The sequence below is a fragment of the Melanaphis sacchari genome, unplaced genomic scaffold, assembly GCF_002803265.2.
Source record: "Melanaphis sacchari strain LSU unplaced genomic scaffold, SCAv2.0 Contig37_pilon_pilon, whole genome shotgun sequence".
NCBI classification, from domain to species: domain Eukaryota; kingdom Metazoa; phylum Arthropoda; class Insecta; order Hemiptera; family Aphididae; genus Melanaphis; species Melanaphis sacchari.
In genome coordinates, this window is record NW_020271239.1 from 775,859 (window position 1) to 801,802 (window position 25,944).

General features: G+C 24.3%; 1 protein-coding gene across 1 annotated transcript in view; it reads right to left on the bottom strand.

Moving 5' to 3' along the window:
* Positions 1-24,198, bottom strand: part of LOC112597130 (long-chain fatty acid transport protein 4-like) — a 44,294-nt gene extending 20,096 nt beyond the window's left edge. Inside the window, exons 1-2 of the mRNA XM_025343060.1 lie at positions 23,910-24,198; positions 402-838 (exon numbers count right to left, since the gene is read on the bottom strand). Of these exons, the coding sequence (XP_025198845.1) occupies positions 402-838; positions 23,910-23,936 (464 nt within the window). The 5' untranslated portion in view covers positions 23,937-24,198. The remainder of the gene's footprint in view (positions 1-401; positions 839-23,909) is intronic.
* Between the last annotated feature and the right edge of the window lie 1,746 nt (positions 24,199-25,944).

The window sequence follows — 25,944 nt, forward strand, 5'->3', positions numbered from 1 at the left end:
TTGTAAACGCCGTTTTTTACCATTCGATTAAAAAAAAGGGAAAAAATTCTAATCATATATTTACGCACGTTGCGAAAAAATCGAAGAAATACGTTGTACATTTCAAATGAATTACACATCTACGCGAAGCTGACGCCCGTGTCGTAATGTTGTGTCGGAAAACCACCAAAATTCAGGACCTCAGTCCTCGCTGTCCCGTCACGACCGACAACAGATTGCAGGCCCTATAGAGTGACGTCTCTACACAACCGCCGACGAGAGAGAACGATGAAATCAATCGCAATACACGACGATTGGCGGCGATCAAAAAAAAAAAAAAGCAAACGGTTTGAAAATAAATTCTATATAATAAGTAGAGCAGCCGATGACGCGTACCACCGTTACAATGTAATGTGACTTACTTGAGGTCTCTGGGAGCGGTGCGGTACACCAGGTAGACGAATTTGTAGCCGCCACTGGCGATGTACGCGATGATCGCGACCGCGACGACTTGCAACAAGAACGGCAGGCCCATAGTGTACCAAACGAACGCGCACGTCACAATGAACGCCGCTGCGACGACGACGACTTTTACAGCGACGCACACCGCTCCGTACGCCCTGCCGCGGACTCTGCCACCTGTACTTTCACTACTGCTGTTGCCGCCGCCGCCGCCGCCGTCGCCACTACCACCACCGTCGAGTCGCTGGTTGCCGCCAACACCGTCGTCGGTATTGTCGCAACAATTATTGCTGTTCCGGGCGGCGTCCGGGTTGCCGCTGCTACCGCCGTGGCCGTCGTCGCCTCCGCCGAGACCTGCAGCGACTCCTCTCGGCAAACCTTTTTCGACGTCCCACTCCTGTTGAACAACAACGATAACGATACACATAATATAGTAACTTTATGTATTATTATTATAATATCAGGTAGGTATTTAGGTATTATATTGTGTCATCTGCGACGCGAACTTATGCGATACAAATGCGCGCTGCGCTCGTGCAGCAACAGGGAATTTATTTTATTCGACGGCGAAAGATTTTTGAGGGAAAACGAAAAAAAAAAAAAATGAGATAAATTTTAAAAACTGTTCACGCTCAGCGGTAGCGCTAGGCGGGATTGAGGAAATCGGACTGTTGAACAATTTTCAAGCGTTTTTTTTCTATATTTTTTTTATGAAATCACTATAATACAATCTTTTGAAATAAAAGATTTCAAATTTTACACCGCATAAAATGTGTATAATTTAACAATTAATTATACCGAAGAAGTAGGTGTAATTCACAAAGCGTTACACAGATTTTAACAATACATGCACAAAGTATAAAATGGTACGAATAAAAAATAAATACTCTATTTTTACATCACTATACGTACACTAATGAAGCGATCATATTATTATCGGCAAATTTAAACGTTTCAAACATTGTTCTTATTTTTTTTGTCTAAACGACGACATGCGATTTTAATATTATAAAATAATATTCTGAAGCAGAATGTTTTTCTCACGATTTCTTTGATATATATGTATTATGGGAAGTACTTGTTTAATATTATGATTATATTATATAATTTATATAAACTGTAGGCATATAAGCAGAAACCAAAATTATAAGCGTTCAAACGAAAATATGCTAAAGAAAAATAATTGAATATGTTAGTGCATTTAATATTTCATACTTCATAATAAATTTAATAAAAATGTTATTTTTTACACCACTAAACTTTTTAATATTTACAAAATAATTCAAATAAATAAATTTAAAAACAAACTTTTAATAAATTCAAATGTTAATTGATTTTTTCTCCAATTAAATAGATTTATGATTTATCATAAGAGGGATCGGATTGAAATCTCAACACACTCCCTTAGACCCACGCATTATTTAAAGTCAACATTTTCTGTGTCTGTAAATTGACTATTTTTTTTTTAAATTTTAAAGCAACATATGAGCATTTTTAAATTATAATATTCTACATAACTATCACAACTTGCATAAAAACTATTGAAATATCGTAAAATATTTAACATACAAAACAGATAATGTTCTTAACTTAAAGTTTGATTATAACTCAATATGTTTTAATGATATTAAAGATATCATCACGAAATTGGTTCTGTTGAATACAAATTTTCTATGTTGCACGTGAGTCAATGAAAGAAAACAAACGGTGCGTGAATATACTTTTAAATTAGATTATTTAATTAATTTCACCTTAAATATGCAAAATCAAATGTACATTTACGACCCAATAAGTAATAATAATCCTCCAAATATATAAATTAAAATTTGGTGTGATATAAACATTCTACATTTTGAATCGCGTGTATACAGCACATAATCCAACACGCAAATACGTATATAATTTCGAGTGTACCAGCAAACTGTTAGTGCATTACTCTATCCAATTTACTAACTAATACGAGTATAAATTATTACATTTATTACAAAGATTATTAATTTAATGCTAATAATGATTATTTATTAAACATTATAGATTCTACTATTATATAGTAGACATATTATATAATAGATAAATTATAAATTATATACTTGATCTATTTTATCGTAATTATAATTTTAAAGTTCAGAAAATAGTAAAATAAATAAATAATATTTGTGATATTTTTAATAAAATATATAAGAGTATATTATAATATTATGTAATTAAATCAACGTAATTTACAATTTCTAATTCCATTAGTTTTAAATTAAAGCAGTAATTGTTTGTGCGGTACTATATGATGTATTTATAAGATTCATCAGTTATTTTAGTTTACATTTATAAACCAATTAAGAAACATTTTTAAAAATTAATTATATATAGACATATAATTGTGAATATTCTTTTTTTTTTTAATTGAGGACGTTCATATTTATGGAATAATTTATATGCGTATCATTTAATTTTTAAAGTTTTTTATTTATAACATTTAAAGTGTTAAAAACTTCTACATAGTATTTACTCATTAGTAATAATTAGTAATAGCTATACTATATATAACATTAATAACTACATGAAATAAAATTCTATGTAAAAATATTAATATTTGTAAAAACAACCAACTTTAATGTAATTAAAAAAACGGACACGATTTAGAAAAAATGAACCTTAATTTAATTTTGTACACATTTTTTATGTGGGAATGTTCCAAAAATGTTGTGAATACATATTTTAAATTGGATATATTTTAAAGTGTTATTTAAGAGAGGTCATTTTCACAAGCAATGTAAAGTTTTTATATATAATTAAATATAGAAAAAATTAAAAATGTAAAAAATAGTTAAATTTATAGTATACTAGTTTTAACAAAATCAATTTTTTTAATTTTTTTGTTGTAATATTGCACCTTGATTAATATCAATGCTATAAGAACTTATAAATAACCTTGTATTACAATTTTTAGTTTTTTTGACTAAAAATATTTGATGATTTTAATGTATACAAAAATATATATTATCTATTAAGTGATAATTTAAGTAACAATTAATGATTTATAAGAGTTTTATTTTTTGAATTGCAATAAAATAATAAAAAAAATTTAAATCGTTATTTTACGTTTGAATTTTATCAACAGTTAAATTTCAAACGCTCATAAAAAACAAATGTAACACAAATACACAAACATTTTTTTAGATATAGATGATAAAGAACCTTCTACTGCATTATCACGCCTTTGATATTAACATTGAAACATTTTATAAATTTTAAACTACAGAATAAATTTAAAAATGTTCGTGATTGAATTTTTTTCAAAAAATAAGTTTCAAACTTCATAACCTAAAAATAAACCATGAAAGTGTATTTTTAATAACTGAAAGAATATTAATTACGAGTAACCTTGTTTGAAATTCCCAAGTTTTTGTACGTATAAAAACTATTTTTACCAATACAAATCGAAAACAAACTAAAAAAAGTAAACATATAAAATATCTATAATACATTTAAAATTATATGAAATTATGATTTCAAGGTTATCTACGTATTTCAAATATATGATAATTTATTTTAGTAATTTAAAATACTGGAACAAAAAATAAAATCGATGTAAGTAGGTATAGTCGAAAACTGACGTCCATAATTACGTTTTATTTTTAGTTTTCCTTAGTATTTTAAAAAGCATTGATAATTTTTAGTTTTAATTAAATTTATTTTGCTACAAGAAACCACTATCACAGTTAAAGATTGAAAATATTTTACTACTTCTAAATGTGACGTACAAGCATACACAAAAAAACAATACATCGTTAAAAAAAAATGATACATTCATCGGTCCACCCAGAAGTAAGAAACTACTTATATTGTTAGTACCTATAACCTTATTGTTTTTTTTTTAACTTTCAAAAAATTTTAATTCTAAAATTAAATTTCAAATCAGTTTATCTAAAATAAGCAGTAAGATTTAAAAAATTTTTCTGTACAATTAAAATTGTTATAACTGACCTTCATTCAAAGCTCTGATTTATTATTGTTTCAAAATGGAGGTACACTAGATACAGGTAATAAAGCACCAAAGTGAGACATAAATAGAATGAGTACCTAACATCCGTGATCATTATATAATGAATAGTTTACAGTTCCATATTAAAATCTTCAAAATTGAATTCCCAACTAAAAAAAAAAATCTAATGATAAAATAATTAAAAATATTTTTAAAAAGTTAAGTTTCTATAATAGAATAATAAAATCCCTTATGGAATTATTTGATTATCTCAATTAACGTGGTAAAATAAATCAAAACCTATCAAACAGATTTTCAGTTTTTAGAAAACAAAAGCAGTCAATTTCAAAAATATACTTTAACAGTATTGAGTATCGTAACACTGATATATAAATTGTTTATGAAAAAAAATTATATTTTATTATATAAATATTGAGTTCATTTTACCCACATGCATAATAATATTGATAATGAAAAAAAAAAAAATTATACGAATCGTTTAAAAAATAATACTGTAGAAACGAAATATAATCATAATATTATAATACAGTGCAGCGGTTCTCAAACTTTTCCCACTTACGGCGCATTTTTTGGACTAAGATTTTCTCAAGGCGCTTTTTTTTAAGTCAAAGCACAATATATGACAACAAATAAATGAAAATTAGAAAACAATTGTAATGAATCATATAGATTTATATTTTAATTTATTAAAATTAAATTTTTTTTTTTTATAAATAAAACATTTTAGTTGTTTTTCTGACATTAAAAAATAATATTAATGAGATAAGTGAGTTTGCACGTCATCGAAAAATTTTGAGAATCTTGGAATTAAACTAGATATCTACTAGATATTTGGTTTTCAAATTTATTTTTAGACAAGACCAAATTCAAGACGGCGGTCTTTTTGCTAACAACGCGGCTCACCAGGGAACCGCTGATGTAGTGTGTAATAAGTTTACCAAAATGCAGCGACGAGAGTGCATACCTGTCTATGCCATAAACCTAGATTGCGTTTAAATTTTCCAAGTTGTAAATCGTATAGAATACCGGATCCGGCGTCGGTACAATAATATTATTAATATTAATATTATCGAGAGTGGATAAATTGTTATAAAAATGTAAGTTAGTAATTTCCATTGAGTATATATATATATAGTATATAATATAATATATATACACAATAGTAATACGTATTAGCATTGAGTAAATTATATACTCAATGGTATTAAGATAATAATGAACTTACAGGCGCGAGCACACGCAAACATACACGACAGTGACTGTTGGTCGGCGTGTGTATGTTATGTGCGGCGCTATAATAATACTGCTGTAGTTTGTTCGTCGTTGTTCATTTTGTTGATTAATTACTACCTATCACATAAATTGCCTCATCTACACCACTGTTTCCAAATTAGACGGCGAATTTAAATGTTTTACGCGTTTGTAGGCACTCTGCGGGTGTTCTAAATGATACAAACAAATTACCAGTGTAGAAAAAAAAAGAAAAGAAAAACTAAAGTCTTCATTCTCATCTATCGTTACCACTACCGCACAAATACTCAAGTAACCCACGATCGAAATCGTATTAAATCGTCGAAACGATCTTTTTGGAGCGTATGATATTTACATATTCGTCTTTACAAAAGTATAAACAACGGAAAACATCAATCAAATAAAACACTTACCATGTACGGTGTAAACTGTGTGTTAACGCCGTCAACAGAAACTGTATTATTTTCTAGAATCACGTTAAATCGTAATTCTTTGTATAAAACTTGGGTGAGAATAACAAAAAAAAAAAATTTCTAGGAAATAATAATCAAGAATTTAAATATTTTTCCATCAAAAGTATATTTATTATTTTAAAGGAAACAAATTTATACAAATGACTTAAAATTTGAGTGCTAAAAATTTATAATAATGTTAGCTAATGGCCAGTACAAATAAATTTAGCTTGTAGTACTTATGGCGATATACCAGAATATTTTAAATTAACAGTAATAAAAGGACGTAATTGTTAAAAAAAAAAAATTTAACTACGTGCTGAATCAAATAGTATATTATGTGTACTGCTAAGGTACAGAAGAAACGTCTAAGCAAAATTATTGACTAGTTTTGTGTACTGAATAGTTTTGAATCACGAAAATCGTATTTTATATTCGTAGTCTTATTACTCAGTTTAGTGCAGGTTACTGCGATCGTATAATTGTGTTAATAATCAACAGACATGTCTTAATCCACTTTTACTTGAATACAATGCATTTCGCTTTTAAAATCGTTATACTATTACTGAAAAGTTTTTCATTGTCGCATTTCTTTTGTTTTATCAAAGTTTTCTTATCTTAACAACCCATACAATTCATAACATTAAGTATGCATGCCGAAGGAGTTTTTTTTTTATTAAAATCGAAACAGAGATGGATAAAGTATTTAAGTATCCAATGCGTCTCTCGACATTCTATAAGGAGCATTTTAAAGGCAACTCCTTATGCGTTAGGCCGTTTAGTTGTAAATAATCTTTAACGGAAATAGCGAGAGTTAGTGTACCATAGAATTCCCATTAAAGTTCTGACTTAGACATTTATTAATAATTGATTGTTGAATGAATTTTATTTTTTGCTTGTCCATATTAAATGAACACTATCAAGAAAAACTACTATTTTTGTTATTTTTTTTTTCAAATAATAATTTTAATTACTGTAAAATTAATATTAGTAATGAATTTTGGATATCTACTTAATTTTTATTTTATAGAGTTATTTAAAGTGTATACATTTAAAAATAAATAAATTTAATTCCACATCAAAATAAAAATGTATGTTTTTTGTAAATTATTATCAATTTTGATACTTTTCTGACTTTTTTTATGCATTGTAATAGTTTCAATATTTCCCCTTAACTTACTTGTCTGATCCCAAACAAATAATTTTAAATTTGAACCTTACCTACTTGAAGATAATTTCGTTCTTTGCTCTACTAAGTAACTATTAGTAAAAGCATCCTTTCAACATTTGCGTTATGACCAAGATAGCACAAAAATAGTATGATATGTTATATTTCCAAAAAAATAGCTTCACTAGGTCCTATACTCAAAAAAAAAAAAAAAATTGATAAAGTGTTCTGTATAATAATAATCAAGTCAATTAAAGAATTTAATATGATTGGATGAAAAATAATTTTGAATTTTGAACCCTAGTATTATGATTACATTTTAATAATGAGACTGATAATAATAAAAACAATAATAATTATTGTTGACATGTCTCCGGAAAGGTTTTTAAATGGGTAACTACATACTTAAATGTACACTAAGGACATGTGATTATATTCTAAGCATTCACACACACATTAACAACCTATTCTATAATGACCATAATTTTTTTTTTTTTTTTTAATTTAAATGGAATATTATTTAATTCTAATTATTATAGGTAAATCACAATTCTTAATCAAAATTTAAATCTAAAAACATTTTTAAATTATTTAAAATATTTACACAAGGTAACACAAGGAAACACTTTGAAAAAATATTTTTAGTCAATTAAATTTTTTAACCTTATATTTTTAAATCACATGTTACTAGCATAATCGTGCCACAACATAAACTAGGTATATAGATTTGAGCTAAAAATGGTTTGATGTTTGAAAATAATGTATCGTATAGGATTTTTTAACCATGAATTTGAAATTAAAAATATAAATGCTTTAAGTAAGCTTTAAAATATTATACAATACTTTTTTAAACCCAAACATTTACACGTTTTATACAATCCTATAAGTGAATACTATTCTAATATACTTTAACATGTGACTATGATGTATACATATTATGGCTAAAATATTCACAAATTATAATCACGATATAGCTACAACTTTAAACATTGTTATTTGACGTTTGCACTCAACGGGAAAATTAAACTTTTTCAATGTAAAAATGGCACAAACTGAAATACGGCAGTCTGGTATTTTGACTTATTATGGAATTATTAAGAAAAATTAACAACGAAATAATAAATAATATGAATGGTTTTGTTAATTTAGTAATAAGCAAAAAAAAAGAAAGAAAACTTGAAAATTTCAGTACCATCACTGATTTAGTGATCAATCGAAAAAAATGTACTTAATGTGACATTTTATCATTATATCTATTATCTATTATCTATCGTTTTAAATTATCCAAATGCAGTAGTATTTCAAAATTGATAATTTTTAAATTGTGTAAATTGTACAAAGTACCAACGGCTCAAATCACAAAAAAAAATCGTCTAGGTCATTCTCTATTACTTATATAAATATGTTATACTGATCTGAGTTTCTTTTTCTGAATAAAACAAAGAATATAATATCTTAGTAATTGTACCTTACATAACCGAGTTTTGATTTTCAAACATATTATTTATTATTCGAGTAGTACTGCGTGAATGCATAACATTGCATTTATATAGATTAAATATGACTTATCAACATTATATCATAATAAACATAAAGGTAATTATTATGGTTTATTAGTATAGAAGGTAAGTAACTAATTTATCAGTGTGAATTCAACGTCAAGGAAACACTAATTAATATTTTATTGTTAAGATGTGAAATTAGGAAATTCATTTTAGATGTGTTAAACGCAATAAAAAAAAAAAAAAAAAATACGAAGGTCAACTATAATATAAAAGAAGAAATGAACTTTTTTTATGTTAAAGACCTTTTAGGAACATACAAAAAATAGATATAATCTTTTTATAAAACATGAACACACTTCATTCTATAATAAAATTTGTCAACAAAAAATTACAACACTATTAAATTAGGTTAGTACTTGAAATATAAATCTCATTTATATGATACAAATGTAAGACAATTGTTGACTAATTATACAATTTAGAAAATTTATAATTTTTTCTAGTTTTATTTTAGAAAATTTCGATTACATTTAAGAATTTAAAAACGAATGTAAGCTTAATGTGGTATATATAGATATATGACTAAATATAATCATTAATGATAACTAATATATAGATGTAAATATTTATAGTACCATCAAAAAATATATTTTTAGCATAAGTTATAGTTTAATAATGTCAACAATTTTATTTAAATTACTTCCAATAAAGTAGGAATACTAAGGTTTTTAGATTTTTTATTTTAATTTTATTCTAACAGTATTTATAATCTCTTAAATATTGAATAGATAACTTACTATTCAATGACTTAGTTATAAATAAAAAGTGGAAATTTAAATTTCTATAATTATTATTTTTTAATTTACATAATCATGAAAGACCTTGCAGGTTCCGTTTCACTGGTGTATAATTACTAAAAAGTTTAAATTTAATAAATAATAATGTTTTATTGTTTGAAAAATTATTTTAAGTGGAAGAAAATTTACTTAAATATGTGTACCCAGTACCCATGATCATTATCAAAGTTTGATAGGATACTTTTACGTATGTATAAAACGTTTTATTTAAATTTTAATATATTTTATGGTTATAAGATAATAATAATAATATATTATAAGAATATGGTTAATCTGATATTGTATTAAAGTAAGTAATACAAAATTGTAAATTATACAATAATATAACAATACAACTGTAAGACGAAAATTATACATTAACGATTAATTAGGGTTCATAAAATGATAACTGTAACAATATAAACGGTATATGAATATCTTTTTTTATCCATAATTAATACTTACACTACATTTAGTCACATTACAATAGTTATCTACAGCGCTAATAACAATATTAATTCTATTAAGATTGATGTATCGCGACGACCTGCACATGTTATGAGTTGTGACTGGGGACCCAATTCGAGTACATATTATCAAATTACTACGTGAAACAAAATCGAGTTTTCCCGATTTCTTAAGTATTGCCTAATCTTTGATTACAATTTAATAATAATAATAATATAATCTTATTAATAGCTATGATAAGTTATTATTATTAGTCAGTCCATATAATATTTAAATAATTAGTACTTAGGTAGGTATATTATATGATATTTATTACGCAATCTACCACTTCATATTTTGAATTATACTTTGAAACTTAAATACATTTTTTTTTTTTAAAACATATAGTTACTACCTAAGTGTAATCACTATCTAATTATTGTTATTTTGACACATAAACAGTTAACTAGTTAAGTCTTGAAAATCATATCGAATGAAACCGTCGTACCGAGCACAAGAATCGTAATTTTATAAAATTTACATCGTATGAGTATGTGGTGTACCAACCAACCAAGGAATGTATTATCAGATAATACAAAAATACATGTATCCGTAACCACTGACCTTAATCTCGGTTGAAAATTATACACTGTAGTCGTTTTCTTCTCAATATTATAGCAACTGCATAAACTGCGTCTATGTATAATATTATAAATAAATAATTATAAATATATATATATATATTATATAAGTGGATTCGAGTATAACCGGAAATTTTCAAAAAATATTACGCTATTCGATTTCTTACATAGATTAAAGTAGAATTTAATACACAAAACTGCGACACTGTAAATCGTGTCAAAATATTATACAGAAACGAGTCGCTCATTATAAAAATGTAATTTGAAAAAAACGTTTTTCACATGAAATAACAGTTACAAAATAATGTCTATCGTTTCTGTAGTTAATATTTAATTTTCAATAATTACAGTAATAAACCAAAATTCTTGTAAAAAACTTTTGAATTAAGTATTTGATTATAAAAATAATAAAATAAGTAATAACGTAAAAATCGAACAACGTAGATGCTTGTGTAATTTAATGTTTTTTACAGTTAGGTATCTTCACGACCGTCAGAGTTTTTCTTTCTACTAGTCCTTTGCAAAGAAAAAAAATACTTCAATTCACATTATAATATACCTACTGCGCACCAAACGATTAGAAATGCCTGCAGTAAGAAGTATCTACAATTATTACGTGAAAATTTGTAATAAATAATAATATTAACTGATTGTAAATAATACGGAAAAACCGCTGACCACGTTTCTCTGTTTGCGAATAAAATGTTGACTCAATCATAGACATGCACAATATAACAATATTAAACAATAGAATATAGTAAAGTTATAATAAAATTAAAATAAACGAGAGCATTTTAACGTCGATGATTAAAATTATATAATTTGTAACAGATTTTGAGAATGCTGTAAGTAAAATTGTAGTAAAAAATAAAAAAATATATTGAAAACCTAACAGATCTTAAAACAGTAATAACTTTTTTGTATTACACCAAGATCATACCGTAATTTTATTTATCATTCATAAATTATAGGTTTATTGACTGTAGTCTGTGGTACGTAGATATAGATGCAATTAAATACAATTTTTATTTTTGTTCAGCATAAAACGAGATTTCCAATAGTGGTCAAAAACACAATTTAATTGATTTTTTAAATGACTTGAAACTAATTTGCAATTACCTTATTAACAAATAACAGAATAAGATCAAAATATTAATTTTATTTTCCTGTAGAATTATAAGACCCGTTATTATTTACTTAGGTTAAAACTAACTTTTAGTTTCAAATTAAATTTAAATTAAATTAACTAAAATTTTAATCTTTAAAATATTATAAATTATTATTTATTTAATATGCGATAAGTGCCAATATATTAGTAGTATAAACACATACACTATGAACTAATTTTATTGTCGATATTAATTATTCAATTTTATATAAGTAACACTAATTTTAATTCTTAAAATTAGAACTACAGTTTTTTTTTTAACTAATATGTTTTGATAATCCTGTGTAATCGTAAATACGTTAAATTTTCTAATTATAAAATATTACTACTTACAAGAATATTTTGGATAATATTATACTAATATACTTAATTAAAAATTTATTGTATCTTCTTTATTATGATTTTTAATTAAATTGCTGAAATAAAATTATTAAACATATTTTGTAAGCAATAATTTATTTTTGCATAGTATGGATTATTAAAAAGCAAATTTGTTTGCACGCATTTGAGTTTCGTTTGGATATTTTTTTTTTTTTTTTTGCTTATGGGTGACAGCCGAGAATTCTGTTAATATAAACAATATTGATAACACTTTGAACGACTATTTTTTAAAATTCTATTTTCTCTTCTGATAGGTATTTTAAGATATTTGATTTTATTGTGTTTTTTAATTTGCAAAAAATACTGAATACGCACGAGAACGTCTATGCATATAGTTTATTGATCATAACTCGTTTGTATACCTAACTATGTTCACGTATTACGCGTATACACACATTTAATATGTTCAGTTTGTCTTACAAAAAAAAAAAAAATAATGCAAGGCGTGCTTTATTTTTTTATATTGATGTAAGACATCTATATACGAGTATTATACCAGTCACCAGATATAGTTGTACGGTTGTACACCGATATAAGCTTTACGTCTCTACACAAGTATACATAGCCACATGGGTAATAAATAAATGGTATTCCAAAATTGCAAGTAAAAAAAACGATAATAATTATAGATACCTTAATAGTCGAAGCAGAAATATTTAATTTCAAGACCAATTAAAATAATATACACATATATTTTTAAAACTATCATATTACCGTAAGACAACATGTCTTATTGTTAGTTGTTTATAAAACTCTCAATTATAACCAGCTTTTTAAAATACGTAAGTCCGGACTGATAGTATTATATTTTTTGTACCTATTTAAATACATATTTTAAATATACTTGAGACGTATAATTTAAATATGTATTCTAAATATTTGTTTATTTTGCGTATTTTTTGTGCATGTAAAAAAAATATTAGATGATGTGATACGTATGAAAAAGACTGTTGAATTCAAAAATAATGATATTGATTATTGAACACATAAAATTCTTATAAATTGCGCAACATCAATCATTTAGGAAACCTGCCAATAATTAGAATAATGCAAATAAAAAAAAAAAATTCTTCAAACTTTTAAAATAGACATTATATATTAATTATTATATTACCTTACCTATCTGTCCTGGCTATATTTACCTATAGTATAATTATTATCATAAATTAATTTTAAATATATTATATCCTTTATAAGTCTTTACGAACAATAATTTTAAAATTACATAATAATAACTAAAATTGTTAATACCTATTAAAAGTAATAGCTGGGTATTAAAATAAAAAATTTTACGATTTTTTTTTCACTAAATAAATTACAAACTTTAATAATATTAATTAATTTTATAATCGCAAAACTAATTTGACATAAAATTTCCCGTTTACCTCCTAATTTTGGTTAATTTTTCTCATTTGTAAAAAAAAGTTCTTCCCCCTTTCAAAGTAGTACTAGATCAAATGTTCTATCAGAAAACAGCCTCAAATATTGTTATTTTGGAACAATTTAAATTTTGACAATAGCGCCTTTTAGATTGCTGCCTCTCAATTATTTAGTTCAGTATTTACTAGTTTAATCAAACGTTCCGACTACTCGTCAAAACTATTTCTGATTTCAGAAATTCTGCATAAGACGACGGTTAACATTCGAGTTCCTAACTGTCATACGTAATATTATCGACCTTCGTTTATCAAAATGAAGTAAGAAATAGGGAAATTCATCACAATTTAAAACTTCTACTGCTTAAAAAATATTACCTGAATTATATCTTAATTATTATTTATAAGTTGTTCTCAAATCATATAAACATTATACATAATTTATTAGAGGAGTTACAAATAGATTTTGATATTTTATTAAATACAGTAATACATACTGAACAGAAGCTTTTAAACTGTAAATGTAAATTCGAGCATTAAAACATACATAAACATAATTCAAATAAAATTATTTACCAAAGACCTGTTTACTTCAAAGTATACATATATATTATATAATTAACTTTTCACAAAAGGTACATTAATAGTATATAGGTAATAAGTTCTTAATTATAATTTATTTAATTTTCCTTGTATTTCAAAGTGTTAATATAAGAATAATTATTTACATTCAAGTACCTATTCAACTTTATAAATAAAATTACGAGTATACCTATATCATGAATAAATCAATAAAATATACTCAAATAAATTATACATACTAATAAAATTTATGAAATTAACTTTATTTGATCAATTGTTACTTTAATTTAATTGAATATCATAAAATCTAAACATAAAAAACACAATTGACATTCATTATTATTATTAAAAAGTAATTGAAATAATTCTTTAAAATTTTCGATTATAGGTAATTTATCCCATAATTTTGAAAAATAGAATACTGACAAGTTATAGGTAAATTAAAAGTTCCATAGACAATAGATTGTAGATATGCCTATAATCTGTAATACGTACATAATGTTTGAGTTCTTAATGTTTGTTGCTAAAAAAATAATTCGATTTTAGAGCACAATAAAAAATGTAGATACCGATAACTTATTCCAAATCTATTGACATTATAGATATTACATCATTTTAAAAAACTGCTCATAAACTTTAATATAGTATAACCTACCTACCCATATTACACAAGTTATATACTATAGATACATAATATATTTAATATATATATAGATGAATAGCAATAGAGCATATTAATAATATCCTTATTATGTTTTCCGTCGTGTGTTTAGATTTTATTTGAGACTATACGAACACTTGCAACCGTTATATTATTATAACTACTTTCTCTGAAATGAATTAACTGTATAATAGCTCGTACAAAACACATCGACACTGTAAGCGTCTATGATTAAGGATCGAATGCGCGCGCAATATTATTAAACTATGCGTCTATGCGTGTTAGAATTAAGACTGTATCATACAATGATGATATACCTACAATAACGGTTTGCCGTGTAGACTATTATTATTTATACGTACTATAATATTATGTTCTATAATTGTTGCTATATTATATTTTGTCTTCATAAATATAGACAATATACCAGAGTTCTGTACTGTGGCTTCACTGCACCACAGTTTGATGCAATACTACGTCGCAATCGATTGTCGGTTTTAATAATTTTTATACAACCACGGGTTAAATGACGCCAAGGATAGTTTTCTATAGGAGTAACATAAATTGAAAATTATTGTAATTATTTTGAACCTCCAATAACATATTTAAAATAATGATATTATGTAATTTTAAATTGTGATTTGTGAATGTATTGTAAAATTTAAAATTCTCAAAACTTGCTTCACATAAACATACTATAGCAAAACAAGCCTACGTATAGGCCCTCCTCACTTATATATTGTATGATAGGTTGGCCTATTTATTAATGTTAAAATTAAGTAACGACAGATTTAAAATGATTATTATAAAGCTAAAATTTGCAATATTATACAGTACATCACCAAACATTTGTACCAAGATTTAATGTTATCTCATAATTATCAACCGATTCCATAGTCAGATGCCTTCAAACTTATTTGTATACAACAATTAGAAAACAATTATCCAAGGACTTCGTTAAATGTATTTCAGTATCAAAGATGAGATTATACATTTATTTATTCAATGATTAAAAATTTTTTAATTATAAAGAATAATAAAATGAAACAACAATTCGTCGTAAAAATATCGATTGAAAATAATGCAGTTTCATACAGGTTGTCAAAATAAATACAAGTACATTTCATAAAAAAAATATTTTGTTCGATATCTGTATTTTATAAATTATGTTCTAAACAAAAACAGTTATAAAAAAAAAAAATGTGGTACAAGTAAAATGTAAATTTTTTGCTAAATTTAATTATAATAGGTATATTATATTTATCACGATGATAATAACAATATGAGATATGGTCGTCGATAAACAACTGAATATTTTTCATATTTTTAATAAAACAAGAGAAAAGTGTTTCTTATTTTCTTTTAATTTTAAAATCAAAATTATCCGATTAATGAAAAAAAAATTAGATGATTTTGATGAAAGATGTCGAATTTTAAAAATAGTCAAAAATATAAATAATAGTTCTTTAAGTATAAAAAAAAAAATTTATAAATTACAAAATATTATTAAACAAATTTATGGTTTTTATAATTTTATCATTCTTATTACATACACAATATAGCTGTTGACTTTTAATCCATTATATAACAAATGAAAAAAATTAATAACCGCATGTCAATATAATATATTCTATTATAAAAAGAGTTAAGACTATGCATTTTGAATTTAAATCATTTTATGTTATACAAATTCGATATATTTTAATTGTTATAATTTTTTTTCAAATTAAATAGTGGTATTGTTCGCTGAATATGGTAATTTTCTTTTCCGAAAGTTTTCCATTCAATTCATAGCTCCTTTCACAAGTGATCAATTCATTATTATGTAATAAGTACACTTAACACATAGAATCTACAAGAACCTATTTACTATTTACTTCATTTATAATAATAAATAAACGGGCACAATATTATTGATTGAGTTAAAATTCAATATTTTATAATTCGTTTTGATAACTACCAACTGATTTTTATAATAAATACTTATTAGGCAGACTCATAAAATTCTATATTAGTTGAAGTAGTTGCACAATAAATGTGTAAGTATAGCTATATTTACTTAACTTAAACAAAACGTGTTGAACTACGAAAAATACGAATAATTTGTTTATAACTATATTTCTAAGTTTGAAAAAAGTAAAACATTTAAATATTAAAAATATTTTATAATTTAATTTATAAATTTTAACGATTTTCAAAAAATTAATAAATAAATAATGAATAGTTATAGTGAAAATATTTGTATCATATACTTCAGTGAAATTTGCACACACGGTCATTATCTATGATATATATACATTTCTTTTTTACATGATTACGCTTATCGATTAACTTGCGTTAACTTTCGTTAATTTATTTAAATAAATATTATGTTCAAATTGACTTAAAAAAGCCTAAAACTCCGACTAATAAGTGATTATAAATTAAAAATATATTATGCGTAAGTATTGATAAAAATTGTACCAAAATTACCGCTATTGTTTATAAAGTTCGAGTACGAAACATTTTATCGTAAAATGTTACACTGAAGTTATCATTTATCCTATCGATTATTGGTTTCGCACGGCTATCATGTCAAAATGCTGCTTTGTCAGTGATTATTTTCTACACAATGTTGCATCATGAAATATTGTAATATATGTAGTGCATACGCCACATTACATGATATTTGTAATACTATTTCTTAATTATACGATGTCGTTTTTGCTACATCATACTATGGACAGAGCTATAACATATTTTATGTAGGTACTCAGAATCTACATTATTCTTTTTCACCTTTAAAATAACAAAAATGCTTAATTTATCACACTTGTAAGGAAATTAGTTTTTAAGATTTAACAAAATTTATTTGAACGTTAAAAACCGTTATATTATGTACTTATAACAATACATAAAAAAAAGATAAACACGTATAATTAAAAAAAAAAAAAAATTAGTAAAACACTGCATAATAACACAATACTCTATAGGTAAAATATACATTCTATGCTACCACGTGGACACATTTCAACATGTCTAATAAAAATTATCACTACAGGAAATATTAGATTAAATCTGATAATAATTGTATTTTATTACCTAATAAATTTTTAAATTATAATTGTATATATTTTATTATTTATTGATGAATTAAGCTAAAAAATGTTATTACCATTTTTAAAATCAGTAAATGTGTATTTCAAATTTAGAAGACTAACATTTTTTTAATTTTCGGTGACTCTTTAAACACATTAATCAGTCAAAAAAATCACTTCAACTTCAGATTTATCCTAAAATTGATGGCCATACAAAATTTAATTTAAAATAAAAATTATATTTATCGAATACAAAATGAAATCTATACGAAATCCTAGGACCACAAACAAAATAAAAGAATTTTTAAAACAAACATATTCATAAATTTAATTTTGAAATTAATACACTAGAAATTGTTAATTAAATTAAATAATATGTTTATGTAGATGTATCAACTGATAACCATGGTTGTTGATCAATGATAGAAAAAACAAAAATAAAAACTTTTATATTTTATTTTTTTTGTATTACAATTATTACGTTAAATTTTTCGTAAACCGATTTAGACAACTTATTTGTATACACCAATACATAATTTATCGTTTTAATGCTTCGACTATTGTTAGTTTTGTTAATAAATTTCTCAGATGTCTTCAATTTATCCTTTGCTATAATAATAATATTCTTAAAAATCATGCTTTCATAATTAAAACAAATATCAAATTAACCTTCAGCTTTGATATTTTTATGAAGATTTTTCTTTTTTATCAATTTTAATCAAGACACAATAGTAGATTGCAAGAAATAGATGCATATATTAAGCAGGTAAACTTGAAATTAAAGCCTTGAATTTTGATGGGGCATTGGGACATATTTTACCATAATATTATTATCATAACTTATAAAACCTGTATAACTAGAATCAGTTCAAGTAATCCCGACCTAACTGCATAGTACAATAAACCATATTATACTCTTATTTTTTATTTATATCTCTGCCCAAGAATGATATTTTTAAAAGCAGAAAATATTAAATCTATATTAAATATATTTTCAAAATGTATATGAAAACCGACGAAAATAGTTTTTACTGCCGTCACACCTTATATTTTAATCGCAATTTGTACACATACATGTATATATTACTCTTCACTCTCAACATGTCTATACATATCATGTATATATATAAATATATATATATATACACACACAATGACATGGCAAGTATACATAAAGTATAGTACTCGCAATTACAACTACCTACCTACGCAGCATAATTTAGACGCGTTAATGTCACGAATTCATCATATAAATACTAATTTGTTACACGTTGCTTAACTAAAATAGTGAAATTACTCGTCATATTTAAAGAACTCTTGTGTAACCATATAATATAAATTTAGTCAATAGTCATATATTTACCGAAGGAACGGAGTAAAATCGTAATGGTGGTGTTCGTAGCGTCGCTATCTATAAATATACTCCTATTATATTATATGTATTTTATTGACATAAAATATTGACAGGTGCTTTTAGAAAATAATAAAAAAAAGAATAGCGAACAATTTGTAGAGTCAATATCTTTTCAAGAGAATGCATTTTATTTGTACCTAAACAATATTTAACGTAGACTTGTGCAACTATATAAAAGCACACGTCATACACATTGTGCTGGTCGGTGCTTGAGCACTCCCAACATAGACTTCGTTGTATAATTTATCTCACTGGTGCAGAATCTGCAGTATACCTCCATTGGAACGATAAGGCTGAACAGAGCAAAGTGCGACGACTTGCACACTGCGATATTGTTAATTATTGTCATGTTGGGAAATATAACTATTGTAATATTTAGAATAACAAATTTTTGAGACTAGAGAGCATAAACCGAGTTTTGATGAAAAATATTTTATACATAAATGTGTATAGATATATATTATATAAAATTTTAAGAAACTATGAAAAATTATAATTATATAAAACTATATAATATGTATATAATTAGACATTAAGAGATATCATGCAGTGTATCTTTTATAACATATTCAAAAGAAGTTTTCTTAAAAAATATATTTGGTATTGACTTTCAAAGACAGTTGTTACTTGTTATAATATGCTTAAATAATTTTTAATGTAAATAATTAAAAATAAATTATCAAGTATTACTTTCTTAAAAGAAAAATAGTTACTGTATTAATTTTAAATAAAATAAATAATTATTAAATTATAATTTATTGTTTTATCTCTCAAGATTTTATAACTAAGGAATAAAGGTTTTTAAAACTATATGAACATAAATAATATACATAAAAATGCGAGTAAAAACTAGTTCACGTTAATTAATCATATTAATAAATAAGAGTAGATGAAAATATAATTAAAAAGAACATAGTTAATATAAATGTTAATTTTTACATAATAATAACGTTAGTAATAATTAATTATAATTCATTATAGTTGTACTCGTATCTTACAACACTAATCACTATAAACATCATATATCTATATATTATTATATATATAATATAAGTTATTTATTATATAATTTTGTTGCAATTTATGATCATGCAAAGTTCTATTGTAAAAATTAAATGTGTTTTGTCGATCGTTTATTAAGTCATATTTAAAGAGCACCTGAGCTAGAGTTATGATATAAATATTAACGGCAAGTAGACTGTTTTAAATCTAAATAAAGACATTGGTCATAATTAAAATTTTTTTATCAATGACAAATAAATGTAGGTAGTTAAATTATTTTCACAAGACATATGTAAATATGTAACTTGTTTAATAGTATATTATTTTTGAAAACTATATTTGCAACGTTGTAATGAACAAATAAAAATATCAGTTACTTTGATTTGATTTGAATTATTAGAATAATATTGAAATAAGTCAAATTTTTTTTTTTAAAGAATCAAATATTATAATATTTACAATTGTATACAAATTTATGTACCTATCACCTATCACTATACAAATTATAATTTTTGAAATTATCTAGAATTATTTTTATTCATTACTGCCTAATTTTAAACCTAATGGACACAGCAATAATAATAATAAACACAACACTAAAACCATTGGTGATATCATATATGATATAAGTATATGTACTATATATTATAGTGTGAAATATTTTGACTGAATTTTTATAGCACACTTATACTTAAGATAGGTTTAAAAACACCTATTAAAAAATATATTTTTGTCATTCAAATATAATTAACGATTTTACTTTTATATACGCAAAATACAAATGGATTTCAAACAACCATAGGCAATCTATGACTTATTTTAAACAATAAGTATATACTTAATATAGCTTTAATCGATATTTATCCTTCAAAAGACATCATTAACAAAATTACTTTTCTCATTACCATTTTACAATCTCACTAAATACCTATTTTTATTGTTATAAACTGCGTTTTACTTGATTTTTCTAATTTATTAATATTTATACTTAAATTTTACATTGACGTATTAATAATTTAATAAACAGGCTTATGGCAAAACAAAACATGTTTTACTTTATTCTTTTATTACAATCGATTTATTTAATCTAACTAGGTATATACTCTTGGTCGAGCATAAAGTATATATATACCTAACGAGAGAATTTTATTTCAACGTTTTTAACTAATTATTAATTATTAGTTGTTGTTTGGACCAGATCCAGTGGCACTGACCAAAGAGAGTAGATGATATCGTGGCGATCAATGGTAAACTACAGCGCATAGTATACATTATAGATATAAGTTATAGATATTTGGACATAAGTACATGAATCTAAGGTGTGGTTAGTGAACAGTTTCCTCCACAAATTAATCATGTGCTGTAAATTATAATATATATTATTGTAACCTACTTAGTTATTGTTTTAAAAATAACAAATTGTAAATATCTTTTACTAAAAAAGAAAAAAAATTACATGAAATTTGTTCTGTATTTTAGTGTAATAAATTCACTATTCACTAGTACCTCCTATCTCAGATTTCATTTTTATGCAATACTATTTAAAACTGACATCGGCACCACAGACTAAATTAATGATCAATCTATATATTATTCAAACATAAATTGCTCGAACATAGAAACATTTAAATATTTGTTTGACACTATTATCCAAATTTGATTCTAAGTTAACTATAAATAAATATAATGGGTTGAAAGCATTTGATAAATAATGATTAGTAACATTTGTGTTTGCACGAGCAACAACTTAAGACTGTTTAACTATTTTTTATTTCTAAATAATTTAATATATAATCTATATTCTTATTCACTACGGATTTAAAATATTGTTAAATTATATAGGTAAGAATTCAAATAGTGTAAACATTTTTGCAATTATACAATATACTTTTATATAATTTTATATTTGTAGAAATAACTTTATTTTAATTGTTTTCCAACATAATATACAAAAACTGAGAACAATAAACTACCTAAAATTATTTACAAATAAATAAATATCTTTTAGTTCCTTACATTGGAAATTACAACGATCTTTATACATTTTGTGTACGTTAAATTTTGTACTTATGAATAACATTTTAACTTTTTTTTACTGATCTTAAAAAATAAAACATGTATGTTCTACAACATAATTGTTGATAACTATCTTCATACCTATAGTAGGTAATGGTAAAATGTATTAATAACGTGTCATTTTTGGCAAAACAGAAAACTTTGTATCACAAGGTTATTTGAGTTCGATATCTATTAAATTTGGTGATAATTTTGTTAAAATAACGTATGATTCGTAAACAAACAATATATATTTAAATATTTTACTATAATAATATATATATATACATTTTTATCTAGTATAGATATAGACTAAACGTGTGTCCTTACAGTCATCAGATGTAAATTATGTGGATACACATGACAATTTTTTTAAGACCTCAACAATTAAACAGCATACAAATATAATTATTAAGCACACAATATATACCCATATAAACAAATTTATTGAAACGACGAATATCTAGAATGATTAAGTATACAATATGTTACCACAAACTACAATGCAAGAATGACTACACGCAAATAATAACCTTGTGCTGAACATTATAATGTTATACTTATATAAATAAATTATAATAATTACTAAATAACCATATGATTTAAGAATTTATATGAGAATTTAATTTTTACCTGTTAAAAATTTAATAGTTTGTATAGAAATACTTTTCAAAATAAAAATCTTAAATTTAATATATATATGTAACATTTTAAACAAAAAAAACTCTTCTTTTTTTCGTAATAGGAAATCTTACAATACATTAATATAGTAAATATGATATACATCTGGACGTGCTTTTATTTTTTTATTAAAATTATAAAATGAGCACAAGGCCTAATGATTTTTCCTAGAAAAACATATAATAAATCATAATAATATGTAAAATTAAAATAATAATTCAATGATGTTTAGCTGATAAAACTAAAAGAACAATAGAATACCTTTTAGTAACACAAGAGCGAGGCGAGAGTTATATGTTAATAATATAAAATTTAAAAAAATCCATTTTTATAATATAATCTGAGAAAAACAAAAATTATAGTTTCAATACTTTTTCTGTTTCATCAGATCAATTACATCGATTATTTGAGTTAATACAACAAAATATTTTCCAAGATATTTCAAATATAAAGATTATTTATTGAAGATATTATTTTATGACATTACATATATTTTGTAACACATTTATCTAATAAATACATCCTAAACACATACTTCAAACGAAAATAATATCGTAAGATTGTTGAAACATTAGTAAATTGTATTTAACAAATAAATGCTAATCAAAGTCAAATCTAAAAATAAACAAATTTTATTTATAATCGAAAATTTTAAATAAAATGTATAAATCAATTCTTAACTGTATGAATATATAATATACATAAGCCTATACCGTTAAAATGCATAAAAATATGTATGATATAATTATAAGTCTTTGGTATTGTTCTTACCTGTCCGTTTATATCACTAGTTTTCATACTTATTTCACGTTCAATTAAAAAATAATTACTCAGAATTTAATAACTACTAGTAATGTTGGTCAGAAATCATTTTTCTCCAATTATTTTGTTGCACACCATAAATACAAATGAACATTACATACTAATTAAATTCTTTATTTAAACTATCAAGATTTAAAGAGATTAAAAAAATTAAAACATATTACTTAGGCCAAACAGAATAACAAGCATGCCATAAGAAAAAATACGAGATCCTGATCGAGCCGGTCTCTCTTCACTGACATGATGACTGTCGCTAGCTCACCATGTGTTCTACTCGATCTAATAAGAGGGGAACATAACCAGTACCTAACGGACTTTGTGGAGGAATAAAATTCGAAGAGGGGATTATATACGTCTGTAAGCACGTTATATTTTGAATCACCTTCGAGAATGAATAACAATAACAAAATGGAACTTGAAACATCATCTTCAACCATCAAAAAACTTTACAAATTGAAAAAAAAATTAACAATACTTATTCGCTACTTGCATTGCTAATATAATGTTTATGTATTAGAAGTAAGAACATAGAAAATTATTAGTGGATTTATAAAATTTTAAGATTCTATCACAATTTAGATTATACATAAATTTACTCGTCTTACTTATATATGCTGATTGTGCTCGTCTGACTGACCGATCGATACATTGCGTTATTACCAATACCAATATTTACTATTTATTTATTTTTAAAAATTATCACTGACGGTAAAAATTTAAATTAATTTAAAAAAACGAAATGTATAATAATTGTATTTGAATAAGATTTGATATAAATGCATGTTATCTAATATAAAAACCAAGTATTTAATAAAAGTGAACATATAAGTATGCTTTTGTATACGTATTATAAATATATCCAATATATACCTAGTCAATGAGTAAGTAATTGTAATAAATATGTATTATTAACTTAGTAATGTATCCATTGTTTAAGAAAAACGATTCTGAAAGGAAAGGAGACATGGGTTAACAAATACTTTATACTTCACGTTAGTAATATACCATTTTGTAAAGAAATAACTGAAGAAAAGATTCTAAGTTTACAAATAATATTTTAAAATAACTTTAAAATCGTTCTTTTTCTTTTGTTTAAATATCTAACTTTGTCTGAAAAAAATGTATTTTCGAAATTTTTAATGGTAGTGAGTCAAAGGAATATAATATAAATAACTTAAAATTAGTCTAAATATATTGAATAGGTATTTAATTTAATAAAAAATCAATACTTTAAGTAGTAGTATGTTTCAAATTTCTACTTATAATATTTTTTGAAAAACTACGAAATAATTAAAAAAATCATAATTTTAAAATACCTAAGTTAAAATATAAAATTTTATTTTAATTTGAACTTCAAATGCTCACAAAATAAAATATGGATTTGCAATTTTTTTTTTTTAATTCTAGTAAAAAAACTTAACCCGCATTTGTTTTCTGCGTTTTACGACTTACGAGTGCGTAACAAAGCAAATCTATGTTCAGCAGTTACCATTAAGTGTTATAATAGTCAATTCACTTTAATATTTAAGCCAATGAACCAATGCTATGTTACGCATTTCAGCACTTGTAAGAATAAGACGAAGACAACAAATACAGGTGTAACGTTCTCTTATTATAGACATTAATAAAAAATAAAAAATAAAAATTACAAATATTTATACCTAAATAGCTTAAAATAAAAATCAATATTTATTAATAATTATATCATGGTTGAAAATGCTTGAATATGAAAATTCAAGCATTAACTGTTATTTGTTTTCTAAGTTTTAAATTATTATAGTAAAATTAATTTTGTCAAAAATTAATGGTAAGAGTAATAATAAAGTTTCAATATTTAACTTTTAGGGTGATTTGTGTAAGCAAATTTTATCTAATTGGTACCTTAAGGGAGAGTCAAAAGTAGAAAATTCTCAGCACTTTTCAAAATTATACTTTTTTAGTTTTTATTTGAGAATAAAACGGCTTGAAAATTTAATACGAAATC